The sequence below is a fragment of the Vicugna pacos genome, chromosome 3 (assembly GCF_048564905.1).
Source record: "Vicugna pacos chromosome 3, VicPac4, whole genome shotgun sequence".
Taxonomy (NCBI): Eukaryota; Metazoa; Chordata; class Mammalia; order Artiodactyla; family Camelidae; genus Vicugna; species Vicugna pacos.
This window is the reverse complement of record NC_132989.1, coordinates 56672173-56698249: the sequence shown is the minus strand read 5'-3', so window position 1 is coordinate 56698249 and position 26077 is coordinate 56672173. Positions and strand designations below refer to the sequence as shown.

At 37.9% G+C, this 26077-nt stretch overlaps 1 protein-coding gene across 10 annotated transcripts in view; it reads right to left on the bottom strand.

Moving 5' to 3' along the window:
• The window catches only part of MCTP1 (multiple C2 and transmembrane domain containing 1), a 604116-nt gene that overhangs the window by 66495 nt on the left and 511544 nt on the right, over window positions 1-26077 (bottom strand). For all 10 annotated transcript variants that reach the window (XM_072958382.1, XM_072958380.1, XM_072958381.1 and 7 more), the window contains one exon: window positions 8017-8070. In XM_072958382.1, the coding sequence (XP_072814483.1) occupies window positions 8017-8070 (54 nt within the window). The remainder of the gene's footprint in view (window positions 1-8016; window positions 8071-26077) is intronic.

Sequence of the window (26077 nt, the reverse complement as noted above, 5' to 3'; positions counted from 1 at the left end):
AATTGTGTCTATTTCTATGAACGCTGTCAACCTCCTGAGAGCCAGGGCTGACACACAGCTATTTCAAGAGGTTTTGTCAAGAAATGGGAGTAGAAGAGTAAATTCATTGCTGCAAAACAGAAGTTAACTAGCTTTCCAGAGGACCTGTCTTGCAATGTTTGGTTGACCTTCAAATGAAAGTTTTGCTTTTTTGAGGCAAAGGAAATTCAACTATTAGAATACCCCAACAAGGAAGAGTCCATTCATAGTTTGCTTTACTTGAAGGATATCCTTGCCAAATTACCTAGGTAAATCTCTGCATTTAAATTCTTTTAGCTCAACTGCCACTCTGGAAGGGCACACGGTAGGCAGACATTCACCTAAATGTTCCAGGGATGGAGAAGGGCTTCTGCTAACTGGAATAAGGAATGACAAAATTGCCAATTTGTTTACAGGTAGAAATCCACAGATAGCTGGAATCATTAGATAATCCTTTGAAAGCTGATCCTGCCTCTAATGTCCTTAACATGCAACCATGAATATTTTAATTCTTTAAAAAAAATGACAAAGCATTAATGATGCAGACTTTTCAAAAGATGATCTCAACAAGGACTTTGGAGAACTCTAGGAATCTCACTGTACCTAACCCTCGTCTAATAAAGAGACAGCAGCTCCCATTTTGCTTGTTACTGTTTTCGTTTGCCAAGTCAGTATTTTAAACACTTATTGCCGTGAAGCTGAAGAGTCATAGTCAAACAGATGTCAAAAATAACAAGCCTATTGCTGCGTCAAAAAAAAAAACACTGTAATTTCAATATCAAAGCCAAACATCAGCCTTCTTGTAGGAGCTTATTTTTGAGCTGAATTAAACTTTATTTTTACTTGAAAAATTTGCATTTATCTCAGGTGTTTGAGGAAAATAGGCATTAATGTCAAGAGAAATGTGGTTAAGAGCAACTGAGATAACTTTAGAAAGATACTTTGTAGTCTCTGTAAAATAATTCAATTTCCATTGCGAAAAAAAGGCATGAAAAAGTTACCTGTGTATGTGTTTATGGGTTTTCTTCTGGGGAGAAAGACTGCTCAGATTCTGAAAGGGTTTGTGACCTAAATAAGGATAATGCCCTCTGCCCTGGTGCTTTGTAGAGTGAAATATTTTAAGGAATGGAATGAATGTTGTGAGGAGTTGAAATTCTCTTGAAAAAGGAAGTCAAGCATGCCTCAGGGCACCACTTGCCGAAGAATAACACAGCCTCCTAAATAGGAAAGTCACCTATTAGAGACCGGCACTCACCCACTCGCATTTCGGACACGCTTTTCTGAAATAAAAACTAAGGCAATTTGGATAAAAAATATTTGCTTTGTTAGATACTGTTTTTAGTTTCCGTATTAAATGCAGGACTGTATAGCCGTACTTACATAGAAGAGTAGGACTAAGTTAAGGAAAAATGCACTCAGATCTAGCACTTTAAAAAGCAAGTCTTTTTTTGAGAAGTACAGAATATGCAGTTGGAAGGCACCATTATTAAGTGCCTGTTACTCCTGTAACAAACTAACATAAACCATAAACCATAAACAACACAAACTTATCTTACTATTCTGCAGTTCAGAAGCTGAAAGCGGGTCTCACTGGGCTAAAATCAAGACGTGGGCCAGGTTGCATTTCTTTCTGGAGGTCCCAGGGACCTTTCCAGCTTCTAGAAGAAGTCGCCTGCATTTCTTGGCTTATGGTCCCCTTCCTTCATCTTTGAAGCCAGAATAACAGCTCACTTTCCCATCCCATCCCCAAGTCAGTTTGGGTTTTATTAAAGCCAGTGCTCTGGCCTTGACTGCGTGTTCCCACAGTGGGTCCTCCATGGCTGTGCCTTCAGCTGCTTTTTCGTTGCTTTTAGGTTCGCATTCTGCTTGCTGAGCCTACAGTACAGGGTACATGCTTTCTTGGCCAGCAGATCCTGGGGCTTATAGAACTTCCTGAGGTTCTCTTTCTGAGTCTGGTTAATGATGGTGAGAACAAGGGTGATGGACTGGCTGACAGCTCCAATCTTGTAGAGCTTGGACCACATGCTGCCAGTCACTTTGGCAATGCGCAGCTGGGAGAGCTCCACCTTCAGGTGATCCAGATGTTCCAGCAGCTCTTCCTTCCTGCCGGGAAGGTTCTAAGCATCGGTTTTGGCCACAGCTGCACAAGCGGCTGCCAGCTGCTGCACACTCTGATGGTCTCTTCCACTTTTAAGGACACTCATTTAATTGGGCAAACTCAGATAATCCAGGATAATCTCCCTACTGTAAAATGAGCTGATTAGCAACCTTCATCCCATCTGCTACTTCAATGCCTCTTTGCCATGTACTGTAACATATTCACAGGCTCCAGGGATTAGGACAGGGATCTCTCTGAGGGGCTGTTATTCTGCCCACCACATACTCCCTTAGTTGGCACGGTGGGCAAGAACTGAGCGTGCAAGAGAACAGTGAGAAGTAGAAATTTAGAAGTAAGTTGCTCCTAGTTGGGATGGATAGTACATTCCCTGATGGTGCTACTAAAGATCATGCCTGAGATGAATATGATTAATTTGCCAGAGCTGAATTAGAGAATAAGCAAGTGGAACATACTGTACTATGACTACAAAATGTATCTCAGTTTATACCTCTGGTATGAGACGTTTCCTATAATCTCTGAAGGGACATGTGTAAGCAGGCAGGCTTTCCTAATGTATGGAGGATAGTTATGTCAGGGTCTAGGAAAGACTTTTCCATTTTTGTTTTAGAGCACAACTGGGTCTAGATGCTTGTAGTTGACAGAATTCGAAGATGGCTGCCAAGATACCCAACTCCTGGTGTATATGTCCTGTATAATTCCCTGCCCTTCTGTGTGTGAGACAGATTTAGGAATATGATGGGATGGTCAGTCCTATGACTAGATTATGCTACAAGGCAGAGTTGACTTTAAAAAGAGATTATCTTTGGTGGGCCTGACCAAATCAGGTGAACCCCTATGATGGACTAGGCTGTTCCTGGAGAAAGAGATTTGAAGTATGAGAGACTCGACACAAGGGAGATTCTCTACTGATGGATATAAATATGGATAATAAAAATTTATAAATATTTATATAAATATAAATAAAGATGGAGGGGGCCGTGGAAAGTGGCCTCTAGGAGTGAAAAGCCAACAAGAACACAAGAGCTTCAGTCCTCTAACAACTAGGAACTGAATTCTACCAACAAATGAGTTCAGAAGTGGATTTTTTTGCAGAGCCTCTAGCCTGACCAGTACCTTGAGTGTGAGACTGAGCAGAGAACCCAGCTGAGCTACACCTGGACATCTGACCTACTGAACTGAAAGCTAATAAATGTGTATGGTTTGATGGCTATTTGTTATGCAGCAATAGGAAACTGACAAACTAGTACAATGGTATTCCAGTTAAACATAAGTTAGGAATTTTTTTTTAAATAATTTTTTTTTCTTGTCTCCTCTTTCCCTGACTTTCTCCAAAGCTTTGGTCTGTGTCCCCACTCAATAGTTATTTCATTGAACATAACTAGAAAATGCCATTTTGTCAGATTAAAATCTTCTCTTTTATCACTTATCAGAGCTATCTCTTTTTATCCCCCCTTGCAGTTAATATCAGAGACAGAGACATATTCAACTTGGATGTATTATACACACATTAAGGGCTGGAGAATCAAACCAGAAAAACAGATTCTGAGAATTAAGGCAAGCAATCTGTATATTTTGAAGTAACTCAGATATTTCATTCACTGTGACTAGTTATGCTGAAACACAGTAACCTTGACATAATGGTTGAAGAAAAAGGAGAAGCAATGTAAGCATCACTGTCTGAACATTTTAATATCTTTTATCAGTAAACATTGCTAGAATGCTACACATTTGGATTCATACCTTTTCTTAGGAAAACCTGAATCCTATCTCTGGCTTCCTGATACTGCAGCTGAATTCGATTACAGGGGTAGGCCACACTGTGAGAAGCATGCCTAAACTTTTTAAGCCACAAAACAAAGTTGATCTTTATTAATTAGCTGTTGAGATTATACAGACTGACCACTGTATTATTACAGATAACATGGTGAAAAACACTATTATGTGGTTTATTGATAGCTCCACCTATGTAATTTAGCTAAGTCTTATTTACTAAGATAGTCCATTAACCACAAAGGCAGGATTTGGTGTCAGGTAGAAATTCAGATCAAACCATGACTTTGTGGTTGCTGGCAGAAAGAAAGCTTTACAACAAAGGGAACGGACAATGCAGTACGATGTCTTTGTAACATTTAATTCAGGACAAATTTCATCTCCAGTGCAGCTTAACCTAGTGCTACTACATAACACAGACATAAGTGAAAGTATTTAACAAGTCAATGATTTTCTTCATAACTAAGACGCACCATTTAAAACACTCATATTCTCTGCCTTTGTAGAAGCCATGGAATTGGATAAGAGAGAAGCCACCTAATTTTAGATTTAAGCAAATGTGGGCAAAGGATTCTAGAATGAAGGATAAGTCTGAGGATCACAAACCCTCATATGAATAATGATCAGCTGTTTTAGTAAAGAACTAACGGAAAAAAAAATACTCAAAAGTCCACCATGTGAAAAAACTTCAAGATCTGGGGATCCAGGTAAATCATGACTTTGCTTTTATCAACTTTAACCAAAGTCTGCACAGGTGTTCAAGTCAGCACTAATGAAAAGCTATTAGAAAACTATTACGTTAAGTAATTATCATCTTTGCTTCAACTTCTTCTACCCGTGTCTGCGCCATTTATATAATTATGTTGAGAGAAAATACTCCAAGCTCAAAAGAAGTGAAGGACTTCAGTTTCTACCCACACGGACCTTGTCAGGTAGCCAATGACTTGTCCTTTCATTGTGAGTGACTAATATCAATGCTGGCTCTAAAGAAAGACACTTTTCATAATCGCCCAACAATCTGCTAAGTGAAAACATATGGATAGGCTTAGGCAAAGCCTGCCAGGGGTCTTTGCTGAATGGAAAACAGGTGCTTTCATTCTGTGCCACGTAATACCCCATTTACCCCCAAGTCCAAAGGTTACAGGACTAATAGCTGCCTTGTGGTAATCAGGGAAAGCCAAGACACTGGCTCTGGTGAAACATCTGGGACATATTTTACATACTTGCAACATATGCTTCAGGTTCAATTAAAGTGAGGCTTTGGCACATTTATTAATCTTTTTTACTTTTATCCTATAAGAGGACCCAGTGACCTGACCTCACTATTATACCATATGAGAAAACAGAGAAATAATGAGAGCTAGAGGTCACTACCTGCTCGTCTGGCAAAAAACACATTTGTTTTCTCATGAAATTCCATTATGCATGACTCTCTACACAAACTTTAAATAGAGGAACCAATGAATTTTTTAAAGTAGGAAATTACCCTTCTCCTACTCAGACACACTGATAGCCAAGACTTAGAACATTCACCACCGTGAGAGCCAGTCACGAGACAGACGCCGATAAATGGAAACTTGAAGGATCCTTTCATATTTCCATTTCTTGTAGTAACAACTTTTTATTGCTAGAGTCCATGTTAAGATTCTTCCCTCTACTATGCAAGTCCCTAAAAGTCTATTGTAAATTATTCCACTGGAGATTTTCTTTTTGTTCAGGTATGAGTTTTATATTCTCAATTGCATTATGAGTGAAAGAAAGAAAAATCTTCTAAATCACTCAAATTAAGGGGTGGATTAATGAAAATCAGCTTACAATCCTTTCATATGGAAAACACACTGTTTGTCACCATCCTGTACAGAAAAATACAGCTGAATTCACACAGCAATTTAAGCACTCGCCTTCAATCAACTTTGGTAACTAGATCTGAAAATGTATTTGAACTAGGGTGTCAATTTCAGGCAACCAAACCGTGGATCCCAATAGATACCGCTCCAGAGATGTGGGATTGTTTCCACTCCGGCATGATCTACCTGACATCTATGTTTTGGTGAGCTGGTTAACCAACCGTGCTGTTGGTTTCCCACTCCTAACATCTTCTCTATTAAAAATGACCAGAAAGGAAGATAAACGGTATAGAGTATCAACCAACTAGCTAAAAAAATACAGGCTGACGTCAAGCAGGGGCACTGAAGTACTAGACTTCACTAAGAGTTTCCATTTTTTAACATTTCTGGGGAAACGCCTGCTGCTAGAATGGCTCTTTATGGTGGCTTTAATAATAAAGCAGCAACAAGCAAGGGAAAATGGCCATAAATGGATGGCAGCTCCGTGTTTATCAGCAGAGAAATGATGATTCAGAGCTGGCATGTTGAGTTAAAATACCAGCTCTCTACAGCTCTACAACTGACCTTAACAATAAATCATATCATTTATTGCCAGAAGTGTATGCCCATGTTATTCAGCATTAAAAACAAGCACATATGTGTTTTTGCAGGAAGATTTTGTTAGTTTATGTTTGTGATGTTGCTAATGACTAAATGTTGTTCAGCAGAAAAATTCCACATAAAAGCTCTATCAGTTTAAAAATGTTTGAAATAGCAGAAGGGAGAAAGTGTGTGTGTGTGTGTGTGTGTGTGTGTGTGTGTGTGGTGTCCATGTATTTCTATTTTCCTTCTAGCACTGAATATTAGTTAGGAAAAAACTCATTTGGGAGGTTAACTAATCACTGTGAGGTTGTTTTGTTTTCTTTTGTTTGACATTCCCAATGCTTAACTTCCAGCACACAAATTCTTACACTAGGATATAAGTGTACACCTCTACTGGAATCAAAGGTCAAGGGCATAAATTAAGATATGCTATTTTTCTCTTTTCTTCAGAAGATTTCAGCAGTTTACTATAACGGAAGTCAGATAGATTCTGTAAGGTCAGAATCTGGTTTTATACGCTGAACAACGTGGAAATAATGAATGATAGTCTCACTCTTTCTTCCCAATCTCACCTTAAGACTTTAAGATTTTACATCTAGAAATGCCAAGAGATAAGGGATAAATTGGAAGTTCGAGATTCGCAGATACAAACTAATACATATAAAGTAGATAAACAACAAGCTCATACTATATAGCACAGGGAACTATATTCAATATCTTGTAGTAACTTACAGTGAAAAAGAATACGAAAATGAATATACATATGTTCATGTATGACTGAAGTATTGTGCTATACACCAGAAACTGACACAACATTGTTAACTGCACTTCAAAATATATATATGTGCATGTGTGTGTATGTATGTATGTGTGTGTGTGTGTGTATATATATATATATATATATATATATATACACACAAGAAACAATAAATGCCCGAAGATGATGACAAACCAGCCTCACTAACCTCCTTGCGATAGAAAGCTATTCTTCTGACCCCAGCCTCTGCCGCAGTGATGCAAGGTCATTCTGATTCCTCCCTCCAGTGGTCCCCTCTCCCCAGGGGACAACCAATACAAGTAGTCTCAGAAACTAGCTGTTGTGTACTGTGGGCACCATCTCCGAGCCAACCAGCAATTGAAATACGAGCCTCTTTGAGCAGACTTTCCTGACCAAGGAGCCACAGGACCATCCCAAGTCTAGGCGATTATTTAAATGCCTACCGGAACCCTCCGCACATGTGTTCTTTTGCTGAGCAATTCTTGGAAAATTACAGGTGACAATATCCATGTTCAGCTCATGCAGGCTGCCGTTTTTTTCACTTCTCTCTTCCCCCAAAGTGTAGCCTGATTTGTAATACTCATGATAGGACAAATTTTTGCCCTTCAAAAACAGTTGTCACTGCTGTTATCTTCACAAGAGCTATCAAGTTCCAGACAAGCTGAATTATTTTTTTTGTTCCTGGCAGAAAAATATTTGACCCAGCTCTGGACAAAAGCGAAGACGATTTATAGTCCTCTCTCCCTCTTTGCAACATGCAGTGGCATTGTTAGGATGATAAACAGCACTGTCCAATTTTCTGGACTCAAACACTTCAACTCCTTTTTTAACTGTCTGTGAAAACAGTGTCATGTCTACATTTCCCCATCCCCAGGTACCCAAGTGCTGGGAAAGATAATTACCTTGTCATCTTTGTCATCTTCTTCTTCCTCGTCCTCTAGCATGTCCTCCACTACCTGCAGACAGAAACAGAAGTCGTTTTCGCGCTCTTAAAGGAGAGAATTTTGTTCTGTCATTTTGAACCTTTTGGAAATGAAAACTTTATTAACATTTGAAACAGATGCACTGAGAGGAAATATTTGATCTAGAGATAAGGATTAGGAAAATGCTATGCCTTTAATTGATTAACACCAGGGAACCAAATCGCAGTCAGGAGAACCCTATTTGTGTGAAATGTTCTGTGACAACTTAAAGAATGTGAAATATGCATAAGGTAAACTAACATTAATTTGAAGGATGCTTTAAATCAGGAGATTTCTTTTTGACCTACTCCACTGTCTATATTAATTAGGCACTTTAAGTTTAGAGCTAGATAACTAAGCAGAAAACAGCTCTGCTATTTCTAATTTACTTGTCACCCAACCCTGAGATAAAAAACTATGTCTGTTCATTGTTTCATGCTGGTGATCTATGGCATAAAACTAACAATGTCTTTCACAGCTCCAGTTTTAATTCTGATATATAAATGTCAACTCTTGAGTATTTCTGAATTACTTGTGGATTTTGTGGACTACCTGAAACTCTATTTTAATTTTCTGTGATTTTTATGCATGAATTACATTACGAGAATGGACATTATTGAAAGAAAATTAGAAATATATTCAACAATCAACTGTGTGTAATATGTGTAACTAACCCATGTAGGTACATAACACATGCATGTATTTTTTTACCTCCTGGTTTACCTACTTCAGCAGAAATGGACAAGTGATTTTGGATTCGTCAAATAATTTCCCCTTGCCTGAATCAATATATACCCACAGGCATTATAAATGAGACTTCACCCTGTTTCTGGTGTTTTATTATGTTTTTATATACATATACACTAAATGGAAAACCAAAAACTTTTTAAACTTTGAGGGGAGTTGTTATTCAGGTAAATGCCAACTTATGATAGTATTTCTGCCACTTGATATAATTTCTAATTCTTGTGGTGCTTTTTATCTTTGTTTCCAGTATCTTTATCTCTGAATATACTCAACAGCATCGTGGTTATCAAATATTTTTAAACCTTTCCCCTAAAGCTCATACCTTTAGAATACAGAGATAGCTACCCCCTCTTTCACGTGGCTTTATGACAGAGACAGAAATATGCTATGAAAGAAAACTTTCGTATCTAAGACTTTTACAAAGAGTTACATAACCAAATCAACACATCAGGACTCTCAGTTATTCTAAGAATTTTTCTCAACTATTCTAAAAGCATTAACTGATTTTAAAACAATAGCCCAAACACAAATCTCTAGTTCTCATGAACTGATATATAACTAAAAGCAACTGACAACCTGGAAGATTTTTCTTAATTTAATGTCACACTTTAAATATTCTATTAAATGGTAGTATCTTGTGGTCTTTCAGACATTCAGCATTGCCAAAGAACCACAGTGACACAATGCACTGTTTCCAATATCAAGTGAGAGTTTACATTTATTTTGGGGGCATATAAAGCAATCCAGTCTCAGCAAGAAAGAAGGACTCTTGACATTCTAACTATATTCAGCCAGTCCATGAGCATTTATGACAAACACCCTTGTCAAGGCACACAGTGGGAGGGACTGTGGGAATATAAAGATGGGCAACACAGAGATACTTCATCTGTAGTCATGTCAGCCCTCAAGAGGCTTATAATCCAATAGAATTTAAATGGGGGCTATCAGATAGTCTTTCATGTTGACTTTTAATTTCCTGAAATTTTGAAGCACCCGTATTATATAGACAACAACAGTGACAATGTATAACTGAGGCCAGGCTGTTCCACATTGGGCTCTTTGTGATGGGGGTTTAAAGAGGAAAAGCAGTCACAATATTTCAGTACATTGTGTGACATCAAAAACATTCACCTGACACAGCAAGTAACTAAACTAGAACTCAAACCCAGACTGTGGGATAGCAGAGAGCCAGCTCTCAAACCCTGCCCAGCTCTAAACCAAAAACAAAACAAAACAAAACAAAAAAGGGAAAAAAAGGAAAAGAAAAACAGACGAACAAAGAATTGACCTCACATGATTTTTTAAAATGATTATAATTTTGTATCTCTAATAAAATGATGTTTACAATTTTAGATTTATATTAAGTAATTTTTCAAAGGTTGGTCATTATCACCTATTTTTAAAAAATAAAAATTATACCTATTGAGCCATACAACATGATGATTTCATGTCTTAGATTAAGTGCTTTTTTCCCTAAAATTATGCAGAATCATATAGCAAATGTGGAAAATGAAATTATTATAATTTTATTCCTGTACATAAAGTCAAACAATATTTTAGCTGGCTATTAAGAACAGATTATATGCCTCCCTCTTCAGTACGTACCATCATCGTGCAGGTGCAAGGCAGGCTGCGTGGTACTGGATTGTGCCTAGCAGTTGTAAGGTACATAATAGGTGTTCAAGAAGTTTTGTTGAGAGAGTGAACAGAGGAATACATGACCTGTTCTTCCTATCTTCAGATACACTTTTTGGTAGAGGGAGGGCCTATTATTTATCCCACAGAAATGAACTAGCTCACCCAGAAAGACTTATACTTAATCAATGATGCAGATAAATGAAAGTAAATATTCAAAATGCTTTCAAAGATTTGCCTGGCAATAGAAAGTTAATTTTCAAAAGTTAATTTTCAAAAGTTCAAAATATTACTGAACCATAAAACAAACCAATAGCTTATTTTACACATTTCACAAATCAGCTGAAGATCTTACGTTCAAGAACAGCTCAAAGAGGTCTCCAGAATCAAGCTCTTCATTTGCAAAACCTAAACTGTTCCCACCCTGCACAAGTGGGTAATTGGCTATGCACAATTGCTCCACAAATGTGCGGGCAGAACCACCCAACACAACCATTTGCTTTTACATTTGGCAGAAAAGTGTTGTGTTAGCGAGAGGCCTTTGTGTTGCGTTTTAGCACCCGAGTGAGGGCTTTTCCCCTCCTCCAGTGCCTTTTTAATGTTACATCATAAACATCTACAAGGGAGGATTTATAATTCAGACGGTTTCCTACTACTTTAAGCTGCTCCAGAATGCATCCCACGATCAAGTTTTGCTCAGGTGAAGTTTAAGGTGCCTTGGAAAATGGAGACAATAATAGCATCTGTCCCACAGTGTTGATTAGAGATCCAAAGAGAGAGTGTATTTAAAGAGCTCAGCCCAGTGCCTGTGTCAAAGTAAGGACTCAAAAATGTGAGCGATTAATGAAAAAAAAATGACTTGCATTTAAAATATTTTAAACTTTAATTTTTAGAAATTAAATGCTATAGTTTTTTCCTGGACAAAATACTCAGTGTTCGGAATGACATACACAATTGTGATTCATGTTTCACTGACACTAAAAAATACATAAAGGAGCAAGGTAGAGGCGTGGATAAAGATTCCTAATTAAAATGATAACGGTTTCACAACTAATTTTCAGGTTTTAAAAATGGTGCAATGAAATGGATGGCAAATAAAGGGAAGAGTGTCTCAGAAGCTCTAAGACATGAGTCCTGGCCAAATGCAATGAGTATACATATTGCAAACTGAGCTTTTAAAAACAAACTGTATGTATATATCACTGAAGTACATTTAATGACTACACAAAATTGCAACCTTTCCCAGAGAACTCAAGTAACACCTACTATTTAGAAAAAGAGTGCTGGAGTTTAACACTTAACTAAGGAAAACAAATAAAAGAAAGGAATCCAGTCTCAAATTCCAGCTCTTTCCTCTTCAAATAAAACCACATAAAGGCTACATAGTTTTGTTTTCAAGTATACAAAGTCCAGTTGCCCAAACATTTGTCAGCAATAATTTCATAATTTCATAAATCTATAGGATTTCCTTGAGGAAAAAAAAATGAAGAGTGATGAAAAAATGCATGTGTTAGAAAAGATATATTTTTACAAAGTTGGCTTTTCCCCCCTTTTTTCTTTAGGGGAATATCTTAGATTGGCTCTGGAATTCTTTTTCCAAATTATGCTTTCTGATACCTTGCTTGAAAGCAAGTAGTATTAATCAAACAAAGGAAGGGCACCAGGGAAATCAGAAAGATGTAATGCAAGCAGTTAAAAGTGACATGACCTTCTGTAATGTCGCTCGTCACAGACTTATATGCCACACACTGGAGGAAGGTCTTGAAAGAAACTGATTCTTAGTACTATTTCTTGAATGTAATACTAATAAAGATGGCATTTAAAAAAACACACGTAGACAGCCCCAAATGCAGCATGCCAGCTATATTACAGCCAAATAACAAGCAGGTAGCATTATTTTAAAAAGCATAATATTTCTTCTTTCATGTTCCATATTTGCTGAACATTTGTCATTAATACATAAAATACAATAGGTGGCTGTGTATTTTAAAGGTCCATTTTCAAAATGGAGCCAAACTGTATCTGTAGAATCGTTACATTTTGTGCAGTTGTATAGATGCTCTATTAATATGATGACTTTTAATTACAATTCAACTCAACTAAATACTTTGTTTTGCAAGGAAATAAAATTTCATTTGGCCAAAATGTTAAAAATGATGTTGGTCATTTGCATGAAAATATGGCAACATGTTTAGAATCATTCCACTAGGCAAGGATATATAAGGGAGGGGACTAGAAGGATGCAGAAAAGAAAGACCAAAACAGTGAAAGGATGAGGAAAAGTGGATTCAAGTCACTTCATTATTAAAATCATCATGGGACAGTGGATGCTAAGTATTGCTTTTTAGTATCAACTTAGGGTGCATGTTTTAAAGCTAAAATGACAAAAAGGGGGTTAAAAGTTTCATGAAATTATGAAATTCATGAAATTTTTAACCCCCTTTTTGTCATTTTAGCTTTAAAACATGAAACACTTTGTATTATGATATTCCCAGGGCTAAAATCTTCCACTTATTTCTATCTCTTTAACCAAAAAGGAACTGAAAGAATCTTGGTTATGTTACCTTTGTAAGATAAGTATTGAGTACCACAAAGCCAAAAACCCTGGAAAAGTCAAAACTGACACAAACCAGTTTCTTCTGTATGTTTACTTTTTTTTCCCTCAGAAATTATCTTTGAATTAAATGGATGTTTTGCTATGTTCAGAATGAATAGTTGCACAATTCAAATTGCCTTACTCAAAATGGTCTGTAAAAAAGCAACGCATTTAAATTAAAGGAGAAATCACTGCTGTCCAGATGTGCAACAGCGATGTTAAAAAATTAAAGAAAGAAAATTGTCACAAAAGAAAGAAGTTTCATATTTAATTTCATATTCATAGAACATCCAAATGTGTACAGATGCTTATATTTGGATACATTGCAAACTAAATGCTTATTTCCACCCTGGAGATATGGAGGGATTTGGGGAGAGCAGCTTTCCTCAACATGGTCTGGAGTTCATTTACACTATTTTATGTGTGCATAAACCAAGCAGAACATGCATTTGCGAGCCAGTGGATGTATTACATGTGCAAGTATCATAGGAAATTTTTGAAGGCCTATGAATTGAGAAGATGCACATAACCACTCAGGTCACTTTGGATCACTTGGAAGCACTGGAGGTCAGGCTGCAGACTTCTGTGATCAATAAGATCATTATAGGTACGGCTGTGCTGACATTTTCACAACAGGACACCTGCACCTCTCAAGATTTTTGAGAAGGAACTTTTGCAAAATGAATAGTGCCATTAAACCATATGTATAATTTACTCCACCTTTGAAAGAATAATAAAACCCATAAACAGGTCTGGGATATACTGTTTCATCTAGTCTATCTCAAAGGCAACTGCATGGATGATGGCTGCTTAGTTTGATTCGCGCTATTAAGAATTTGACCTTGGAGTATTTCAGCTACAGTAGTCATCAAGATAACTGAACCACTAGATGTAATAATAATTAGTGTGATAGGCTTGCCAGCGAGGCTGAATATATTGCAATACAAAAGAAGGCAGACTCAAAAGAAAAGCATTATTACTTATTGCTAAAAGACTTCCTGATTTTTACAGAGACACTCAAATACAATTATTTCTTCTTGCAGAATGCATTTCCTTGGCTCATTCTGGGAAGTGCCATGTTGTAATTTAGTCTGATTCTTAATAGGAAATGTGGCGTTAATGTGGCTATCAGATGACTTTTGATGCATGCCGCTGATTACATACAGCCTGTATTCTGCATCACCAACAGCGGCACTCTTATTTGCAGTATAATATGCTTCGCTGTAAGGTGCAAGGACAGTAAATTTACTTTACTGGCCAAGAGTATGTAACCTCTTATTTTTTAAGTGTCAGCTTAATATGCAGAAAAACCCTTCCATTAAGAAAGGCTAAATACAATATAAATTCTACAATCAGTAGAAGCATCTTAAATGAATTTCTTTTCATATCTCCTTTTCAGTATTCGTAAATGCTCATTCTTATACTTACACAAAGCACTGTGAACGGAATTCTAGTGTTTATTTGAACTATGTCTCCATCTAAAGGCTTCACAATGTATTGTATTTTTGCTTGCAGGGAAAATTCTAATCTTGTGTCTTTGGGATACTGCATATTAATTTGATTGAGTAGGGAAAAATAGGTCAACGACTAACCTGTATGTGCTTTTCAAATAAAAATGCTTTCTTGAAACATTATTTTTCAGGTTAAAAATTATACAAAAGGCTAAAAAAATTAAAATGTTTAATGCGCTTTGCAAATGAAATGAAAACATAGCTAGACTTGCCACTAATCTCTTTTATAAAATTTAATATTTTCAAAGGAAAACATTTCTGTTCATTAATAATAGATTTCAAATAATAAAGAAAATTATGTGCTTAAGTCTTTCTCTGTAAAACCAAGAGTCCATTCCAGAACCACACATTTGCAACAAAAAAGGCACAATTTTCAATGTTTCAGGTTTTAAAAACAACTTGAGGAATTTTTGTTTTTAAGTGTCTAATAAAGAGCCCACATAATCTATTCAAAATATCTTCTGCAAAGCAGGAGGATGGGGCTGCTATGACCTCTGTGAGCAAACCATGACCTCCAATCTTCTCCAGTCTTCTCAGAAATGTACTTTGTTCTAACCCTATCAGCTATGTGTGGGAGCATTAAAGCTGTAACAGGCAAGTTCTTTTCAGATAAATGTATAGTTTAGCAGATGTAATACAGGTAAATGCTACACTTCGGGAAGATGAGATAACTTTAAACAACAGAATTTGAAAACAAAGCAAAACAAAAAATCATTTATCTTGGAGGTTAATCTTAGCAAACTTTTGAACCGTCCTGCTCTGTTAGGTCTGATCTACTTTTTTACAAAAATTCACAGCTACTGCCTATTTTAAGCAATGTATTGGGAGTAGGAAAGGGAGTGAGGGGAATAGGTGGACATTTAAAGAGAAAAATATTCTGATGCTAATTTGACTTTTCTTTCTTTGTTTCTTGTGTCTAGAATATCCTGAGGTCTGAGAACATTATGTCAGAAACCCTGATTTTAAAAACGGGGCATATTTTGAATGTTAAAAAAATCATACAGTCAGAATAACTTCAGCTTTTTCCTTTCATCTCTTTTCTATAAATAATAATGATATAACATTTTAAAATCTTTTTTGTAAAGAATAATCACCTCACAAAAGACAGCCCACGTGGGTTTAGACCTACATTGGAACTGGAAAGAATGTCTGTGGTGAATGGTGAACTGGGACACAAAAGCCTAAATGAAAAGAATGTTCGCGAAACCTCACACAAAACCTCCGTAACCGTTTTATCATGAGCTTCCCACAATATAACACAAGAGCTCTATGTTCCAGGAAAAGCCTGCCTGGTCCACTTATCATTTCAGCCTTATGTAGTGTATTGTGTGATTGCTAAATTAGTGCATAATGTATTTATAATATTTATAGTACCAACATTTAGTTAAATAACCTTTATGTAAGATTTATGTTGATTTTTTTTATTTCTCATTTAATGGCAAATTATGAAGAGCATGTTTCATAAAGATAATTCTCCATTTAAATTCATCAGTCCATTAAATATTAAAATTATGTTTCTGATGCAATCGAGAACAAATTTGTCCAGCTTCAGTGGTTATTTGCACTCATAAAAATTAGGCTTGATTAATAAAATTTAAATGCTTGATTAAGTTGACATTTTCATGTTCTTTTCTGATTTATTAAAATTAGTCCCTGTGCCCAGGCCTGGTATGCTAGTGTACGTTTACCTTTCTCCTTCTCTTAGTTGACATCCAGAGTGAGGCTATTAGGAGAGAGTATTTTGCTTTTCGACTCAATGACGTTTCAGGGAAATGCCCTGTTCTTTGCTCACGGGCTGCTGGTCTTTGTCTTTATGTGCTGTGCGTGGTGGAGATTTGTATTATGATAACCAAGAAAAATGTTTCTTCTAAATATCTATGGATTGGATCTGTAAAATTGCACACATTTTTGGTATTTCAGTTCAGTTTTCAAAAGGCTTTAGGCCTTTTGTCGAGGACTGTTCAAATTTCTTCTTCTGTTGATAAAAATATAGTTCTCATTTTTGTGGGAGTTCCATATACATAGCAGAGGGCTTACAGACACAGGAAATCCTTCTGAGGCAATGCCCTTATCTTTGTCTATAAGTTCAAACCAAGAAGGACTAATTATCATGGAAAACCATTCCGTTCAATAGGTCTTGCAAGGGAACTCTTCAAGAGAGGTGGTTATTTCCACTACATTTAAACCCACATTATACCCATACTGGCTTGTCCTCTTTCATACATGGTCAGGTGCCTAATAATCACTTACTGAGCACTCAGTCTATGCTTAACACAGTGTGTCGTGTCTTTAATCCTCACAATACTTCAATAAATATAGATACCATCCCCATTTTGCTGGTGAGGAAACCGGAGCAATTGAATTTTACTTAGGGAAATGAATAAATTCATAGAGCTAACAAGTGGAAAGTCTGAAATTTAATCCCAGGTCTTTGTAATTTCAAAGTTTGGGCTCTTAACCTGCGGCAACTGTAAAGCAGTAGTGGCAACCTTAGTTTTTAAGATGTTGCCATTGCCCATGGGAGTGTTAACTCATCCAGGAACTTTGCTTAGGTGAACTGTCTCTCATGTAAGCATGCTACCAGAATATTCAGTAATTTTTTAAAATAAGTGCTATGGTATCATGGTTTTTCTATTTTTCTTGAATGATGAAATAAATTCAGTAACAAATAACAGAAAATTCCTTTTAAAGTGTATTTTAGTTGTGTTACCTGCACGTACTACTCCAGATCTGTGCATAGAAAGCTTAAAAGTTGCATGCTCTTAGTAAATTTATCTCATACAACACTAAAAAAAACCAAGAATACAAAACTCTCAGGGTTATTGGGCTCCTAATAATAGTTCTGATTGATAAAACTTTTCTACAAGCAGATAAAGACATATCATTTGTTTTTCACTTTCAGTTTGCTAATCGAAGTCTTACAATCTCGTCACCTTTCAGAACTAGGGACAATAAGTCACCACAAAGAAAAGGGAACCCTCCTACACTGTTGGTGGGAATACAGTTTGGTACAGCCATTGTGGAAAACAGTATGGAGATTCCTCAAAAGATTAAGAATAGACTTATCATATGACCCAGCAATCCCATTCCTGGGCCTATATCCAAAAAGATACCTGCACCCCAGTATTCATAGCAGCACTATTTATGATAGCCAAGACATGGAAACAACCTAAATGCCCATCAACAGATGACTGGATAAAGAAGTGGTTATATATTTATACAATGGAATACTACTTGGCCATAAAAATAAAATAATGCCATTTGCAGCAACATGGATGGCCCTGGAGAATGTCACTCTAAGTGAAGTAAACCAGAAAGAGAAAGCAAAATACCATATGATATCACTCATATGTCGAATTTAAAAAAAAAAAGACAAATGAATTTATATATAAAACAGAAACAGTCTCGGACATAGAATACAGACTTGTGGTGCCAGGGCAGTGGGAGGTGGGAAGGGATAAACTGGGAGTTTGAGATTTGCAGATACTTACTGGTATATATAAAATAGATAAACAAGTTTATACTGTATAGCACAGGGAAATACATTCAATATCTTCTAGTAGCTTACAGTTAAAAAATATGAAAATGAATATATGTATATTCATGTATGACTGAAGCATTTTGCTGTACACCAGAAACTGACAACATTGTAAACTGACTATACCTCAATTAAAAAAAGTAAGTTTCCACTAATATCATATGAAACCTGCCAACACCACACACCATACAGGGCATGATGCAAACTAGTCACGGGCTCATGAGTCAGCCAGAAGGTGCTTCTGTTGGCCCTACATTCTATCTCCCTCACCATAATGTGTCAAGGAGTTTTACCTACCTACCAAGAGGAGTGTGCAAAACCGTTCAGAAAGAACAAACAGGGCATCACTAGAAACAGATAGGAAAACAATTCACCCTGAGAACTGAGACCAAAACTGTGGGTATCCTTTTTTTTCCTCCCCTAAATCCCACTATTCAATTGCAGACATGACAAAACTGTGTGGGCAGATCTTTGGAAAGCAAAAAGAAATAATAAAACCATTTGGTTGGTAGATGCTTGGACCGGACACTTTGGAGAACCATTTAGATGGTGTATTCTTCGGATCCATGGAAGACTTTGAGTTTAGGAAACTGGTTCTCCAATGAGTTCCTGGGGACCCAGGAGTCATCTGGGGTTCAAATAAGAGAAATTCTCAAATAAGAAATCCCATAAATGGGGGCGAGATCTTTGGGTTTCCTTCAAGGTTGCCAAGACCCATTTAGTGGAAAAAAAGCTAGGTTTCAGGGCAAAAATTCTCTTTAGGAATGAACAGTATCTCTTTAGCCTGTTACATTCTCATATGCATCTTTGAGCAAGGCGGGAGGGATTCAGGAAGATGGCGAGGGACTACAGTATGAGAGTAACTAAGTATCCTCTACATCAACTACCACTCACTTTAAATTCTAAGTATCTCTCCTGAGTCCTAATAGATCTAAAGCAAGAAGTTTGCTTTCTAGAGAGGAGGATCTTTAGTAAATTGATTTTTAAAAATAGAAGTGTTTTCCGTTACATCTTTCTCTATGTGAACTGACATGTCACATACAGGTAATACTCATCTACCATTCTGCAATTTTAGCTTTCCAATTTGAAGTCTAGCTGCAGTTTGAGAATAGAGTAAAAAGACAGACAATAAACTGAAATATTAAAGGCAAACATGGAATCACTGAGTGAAAGGGATACACTGAAGGGTGGAAGAAAAGCTGCGGCCGCAGACTGGTAGGCCGCTTTTCTTTATGTGAATTCAGCACATGCACATACGTCTGGGACGGTCTTTTGGCTGCACACTCTGCATATCATATACAGTCCCCGATCACTGCACCTATTATATTCATGTATTCGATTTAGTTGTTTGTTACCCTCACTAGACCACAGACTGTTACAGGTGAGGACCAGGTCCCTTTATTCCCCCCCCCTTCTCTTTTTCAAATTGAAGCATAGTTGATTTCCTGAGACCAGGTCTTAAATCATCCTTGAACAACAGCTAGCTCAGGGCCTGCAAATGTTTAATACACTTCTGTTGAATTAAAATTATGCATGAAAATGAGACAATTTTTGATGTGGGAAAAAAGATTGGACTAAAATAATTAGTATTCATTCATCAAACATTTTTTGAGCAACTATTGTGCTGTTATGTCTGAGACATCTTGATCTGTGCTGGGATTAAATACAAATGGAAGATATAGTTAAAATAATCTGCGGCTGGTGAAGAAGCACCCCCCACCTCCCACAGTAAGCTTTGTATTATAATACAGTGAGAGGGATATGGGACTCAGAGTAGCGGGTCCACTTAATCTCTTAGAGTGCGTGATGGTAAGGATGAGTTGGTGGGCGGCGGCGGGTGGCGAGAATGAGCGGTAAGTCAGAGACAGCTCTCCAGGGGAAATGATGAAGGTAACTGGTGGTTACTTAGGCATGTATATATATAATATTATATATATATAATATTAAAACATTAATTGGTGGCAAATTAGTGTTAATTACTGAAAGTATTCAAAATGCATACTCTGACCCAGAAATTCTCTTGTAAGGACTTTGTTAAAGGACATCACCAGAGACCAGCTTGAAGCCTTGTTTAAGATTTTTCTTTACAGCATTCTTTGAGATGGCAAAAACATTGGAAACTAACATTTCTAAAATAAGTGTTTAATTGAGAAAAAAGAAAGCATTCATATTGTGAAAACTATGTAGTCTTTAAAAATCGTGGTTTTCTGATAATTTCCCGGAAATTTCTAGATAGATGTTGTTGAATATAAAATTACCTATTACCGGGGTGGAGGGTATAGCTCACAGTGCCACACATCACACCAGGCTGGCCCCCCGCACATCTATTCCGATACCCATGGGGCTCCCAGGTGCAGCACGTGCGCCTCCTTAAACTCAAGATCTAACCTGTGCTGCCCTGCCCTGGGCCACCTCATCTGTCCCACATGAACTACCTCCTGGGCAGAGGTCACTGCCTTATCCTAGGCTTCAGGTTCCCCACCTACACAAAGGGAGAAGCATCCTTCCTTTCTTCACTGCATGTTGTGTTATGCGGACCAGGTTCCTACCCTCCCTGGGCCTGTGCGATGGGTACACTGGAGGAGAGGAAGAGAACACAGGCCTGGGAGCCAGCTGGAACTGGGTTCGGGTCCACTGTGCTGTGTGAGCCTTTGTAAGTGGCATAAGCTCTCTGAGCCTTGTTCTCCTGCACATTCAAGTGGTGAACGGCTGCTCTCTGGGTGAAAGACCCGAACAAAGAGCAAGGACACTGTCCGGTTCATTTCTATGCCTCTCCCTTTCTGCCCACTGCCTTCACCTTTTGCTCATTAAACATTCTGTACTCAAAAACAAACAAAACCACAAACAATCCTGCCAGAATACAGGGGAGATGAAGCTGAAGCTAGGGTTGGAGCCAGGCCTGCTCATGAGGAATCTTCTATGCCATGCTCAAAGGTATCCTGGGAAGATGACAGTGGCAGAGGGAGAAAATCAGAATTTTAGTTCAGAACCATCACCTTCCTACAGCTCTTGAGGTAAGAAGACAAGACGAAATTTGGGGGAAAGTTGCCAGAAAAATACAAGCCATCCAGTCAAACTGGAATTTTAGATAAATAATGAATATTATTTTAGGATAAATATCTCCTGTTGTTTATCTGAAATTCCAATTTAACTGGCCATCTGTATTTTTATTTGCTAAATCTGGCAAGTCTAAATTGGAGACAAATTCAGAGGGCTTCAGAGGCTGGAGTTTGAGGAAAAGCTGCAAAGTTGAAGGCCTTGGTCATCTACTGAGAGCGAGGGAATGGCAGCGTGGCAGTGGGAGTGAGGCAGCCGAGAAGAGTGGAAAAGAATGTGGAAATCCTGTTGGTGTGTGTCCGGAGCCTGATGAGGTGATGGTCATCAGTGGATAGTGCACCGATCGGTACCGTGAGTGATTCGTTGGCACATCTAAGTGATTGAACAGCTTTGAGAGGGGTCACAAGGGATGAAATTTTCTACTGACATCTGATTGGCTGTTGGTTCCTACTTCTTTACGCCTGTGAGTGTGTTGGAAAACTAAAGGTCTGGTTCTTTTCATGGGCCTTCTCACATTTTTGCAAGCTGGTGACCTTCTGAAAAAATTGAGAAAATTGCTGTCGAAATAAGCAGGAAAAAGAAGAGAGTGATCATCCATTTTTAGATGTGTTTACAGGCTGTATGACTCAGTGCTGCTTCTGTTAAGAGCAAGTACATGGTCTTTTTTAGTACAGAGATGCACACTCAGGAGGCTCTGATCTGTGCTACTTTCTGTGAATGATAAAGCCCTTACTGAAGCACCGAGGGTCTAACTTCACACCCAAGGCTTTTCACATGGCGTCCGCTCCTCTCAGCGCAGCTTTGGCCAGTCTCTTTAGATACCATTAGGAGAATTTCACTTTTTCAACAGTCGTCTTATTCAAATATTCCACCATGGACTTCTTCGGAACTGAGAGTCCTGGTTGAGAAAATAATGAGTTTGATTTACAGGAACTTGGGTCAAAAAATCTGATCTTTTCTTTGGTGGCTTGTATTTGGTAGAAGATCCTGAATTGTCCAATGGATAGCATTTATGGAGGCAAAGAAAATTCCCTCCTTGCAAGCTTTATTTCTAGGCATCAATCTTCTAAGTCTAATTGGAACAGACCCAACAACAACAGAAGGGGAAAAAGAGCATGCAGGGCTTTGCCATTTGAGGGAGCTAACAGGCCATTTCAGTGTTTCCTAAAGTATTTTAGTAGGCAGGGTGTGGCGCAGTCAGATCATGACTCAGAGGATGACTTCACTGATCTAGCCTACTCTTCCGTCTTTTAATGCCTCCATTGATTAGGCAACCGAGATTGTTATGTGGGAGGCCTATCATGACAGCAAAAACGAATGTTCTTTTAAAATGTAATTAAAAAACACTGCTGGAAGAATTTTTGAATGTCAAAGATATTCAAAGACTTTCTTCACTCGTGTGAAGGATTCTTAGGTTTAATTTACTCCCACCATGCTCACCTGGGAAGATGTTAGGTTGTCTTTGGGGTTATGAATATTTTTTTTTAAATGAATGGGGTCACCTGGGATCAAACAAGCGACCAGCATCCATTCTTGACAGGCCACCAGGTACCTCATAAGAAGGAATGTGGGGATACCCAGGATTCCATGGAAGGTTTTGGACATTTAGAAAGTGATCCCTTGGGAAAGGCATGCCCAAACGTGTACCCTGGACACAGCCCGAAGCTTCAGAGCAGGTCAGGGCTGGGTTTGCATCCCATTGACTCTATGGAGTTCACTATTCATTCTCTTTGATTTTGAATTTCCTCATTTATAAAATGAGAATAAAACATTTAGAATAATTTACTTGATAAAGTTATTATAAACACTTAAAGGAAATCGTGTCTTTAAAAGGCTTAGCAGGATACCTGATACACAGAAGTTGCTTAGTAGACATCTGCTCCATTTTCCTGAATGAGGAGGATATGGGGGTGGAGCGGGGGAAATGAGGTTTTCCATCAATCTGACTCCTTAAAAGTAGGGTTAGTATTACTGACTTTTCTGAAACTTAAAAGGAGAAACTTACTCTAAAGGTGCCCAGGGAGACTTGGGATGTACCAAAACATAGCCCCAAGAGGACATGTGATGGACTGGCAGTAAGGAGAGCCAACTTCAGACAGACCGACAGATCCTAGTATCGGCTCTGCCACTCTCTAACTGTGTGCCTTTGGAGCTATTTAACCTCTCTCCCTGTTTTCCTGTATGTAAGGTATTACTACTGATATCTGTCTCAGAGAGAGTGCAATAGACTCCTGGTTTGCTTGGCCAACCCATTTCTCCCATTCTCTGAGACTTGATTCCCCTCTCTCAGTGAAGGGCTCTTGCCGCCCTGCTGTTTCCACATTAGTGTGTCCTCTAAGCCACAGAGGAGAGAACAGGAGTGAGGGTGAGGGGTGGGAGGTGGGGGGCTCTTGACTAAGGAGGACCCAACTCATGGGCTGGGCTGGCATGACCAACTTCTCTCTCCTGGAGGAAAACTAAATAATACAATAAAAGAAAAGTGCTGAATACAGGTCCCAGGGTATATTGAGGATTCAGTCATTTTAAGTTCAAAATTCCAGGCATCTACTCTTCAACTTACACAATTTCAGTTTATAATGAATGCAATGTGGATAGTTGGTACAAGCCTACCGGGCAGTGCAGGGGGGATTTTCCTCAGGTCTGGAATGAGAGATCAAACCAAGAGAAGTATGACATTCCTATCCTTATATCTTTGTCAGAGACATTTCTGAATGAAGTTAGTATGAAACAGTCCTCTCTGGAAAAGCCTAACAATTCTTATGTTAGAAATTTAATTGTCACGGTCTGAGTATAGGTAGATTTAGATCTAGAGTTGCTTATTTTTAACAAGCTCGACTGGGAAACAGCAGAGACGAAACACCATTTCTAACCATGCCTCTTTCTCACATGCATCAATAGCATTAGACTCAGGAATGGCTGTTCCCTAGCCTGTCCTCAACAAGGTCAGCTCATTAAATGCAGCAAAACTTCCTTGGCAAGGATTACATCTCATTTTTTTCATTAAACTAGAACAGGCACTATGGTGGGAAAAACATAGGGGGCTCCTGTGATCTTAAGTCTCCAGAAAAGGAAACGGTCTCTTTAATAAATAATAAACAAAGAATTCCTTTCCTTCTTTTAGTATTAATCTTGACTATCCACCAATATTTTGACAGACAGAAGTTTTACCCATCTATGTACTTCGTATCTTTTACAGTATTTGCTTTTCTCTTGTAACTTATAAGGTCACAGAAATATTATTTTCTTTTCTCTTTGCTACACAAACCTGAAGTTCATTTTGATTTGTTTTTCTTTTATAGTTTTCATCCTAAGTGCAGTTTCTCAGCTGAATAATGTGCAGATGATTTTGATTTTCATGACAGAATATTGCCCACACCCCCTTCTCCTTGGTTTGGAATCAGCCAACGGTGTAATTATTGTACTTCAGAGATTCCCTAAAGTTTTCACAAATGCTGAAAAATTCTGCATTGTTTTGGGTTTACCAATAAGGACTTAGGGCAAAGTACCTTTCTTCCAGTGCTGTGCACTAGGCAGCAGAGTCACTTAGGCACAGCATGGGAACCCCTAACGAACACACTCCCTTAATTTGTGTGTGTGTGTGTGTGTGTGTGTGTGTGTGTGTGTGTGTGTGTGTGTGTGTGTGTGTGTGTGTGTGTGTGTGTGTGTGTGTGTGTAATCCATAACCAGCAAAATATAATCCAGGTTTCTTTTCAAAAGGAGCAACCAGTTCAAATGCACAGCTGGGTATGGTGGAAAACACATAATTAGACAAAGTGGATTTAAGAGTTACGTAAGGTATCAACTGAGCCAGTGAATAAGAAGCTGAATGAAACGTTGTGATGGCTGCTCTGGTGCCTAGAAAGAACTGGATATGTGGATATGTGTGTTTTGGGCAAATAAGAGGCAATTACTGGGAGTTATGGAGTGCAGTTGGCATTCCATGAAAGTCAGACTACAGAATGTTTCACAGTGGGCTGTGCTGGGGAATGAAATGTTGTCCATGGCTAAAAGGGAAAGCATGTCAGAGATGTGCCTACAAGGAGAGATTTGTAAATATAATATTGGAGTTATATTTCTGAGGAAAAAATGGCAGTAGGAAAATTTACAAAATATGTAACTTTTCAAGAGGCTTGAAAAATTCCAGAGAATTTTAAGTATGAAGGAATACATTATATATTAATTATTTCCCCTCTAAAAGTGAACCTTTCCAGCCAAGGCAGGTACATTCTGAAGACGATAACAAGCAAAGTCTATAGTTTCAGAATAATTTACTAAGAATACTCAAACCAATGACTGAATATTGAAGATAAGCCCCCTCATAGGATTAAGAAGCTGAAACTAAACCACTGCTTTTTCCTATTTGCAGATATTCTTATTTGCAAATTTGTCTCAAGGCAACTGAATGTAAAGTAGATATTCCTCTCTCTCGACAATCTCCCGGAAATAAATGGGACAAAAAAACAATTGTCTAAGAGAGTCCTAGTTTCTTAAAGAAAACATCCTGAATTAATTGACAAAAGTACATATTAGTCCCCATGACACCAAGGATTATGGCATTTGGGGCTTGTCTCTCAGGTGCAAGTTAAATAGATATCCATAAAGTTCTTGCCGAAAACAATAACAACTTCTTGTCTGTTGATGCTGCCCAACCATTAACATCTCTAAAGCAATCTCATGTTTGGTTTGAAACACTTTTTAAAAAAAAGTTTGAACACCTCTAATTTACAAACCATGTGCTAGAGACAGTGGCAAGTACAAAGATGAACAGTTCCCTACCTCCAATTTATAATCTCATGAGAGAGACAGAAATATATCCAAAGAATACAGGGAGATAAACAGTGTGTTGTTGACAACTTTGCCATGACCTTCATGGCTGGATTTCTCTTTTATTTTGATGATAAAGAAAATTCTTTTAAA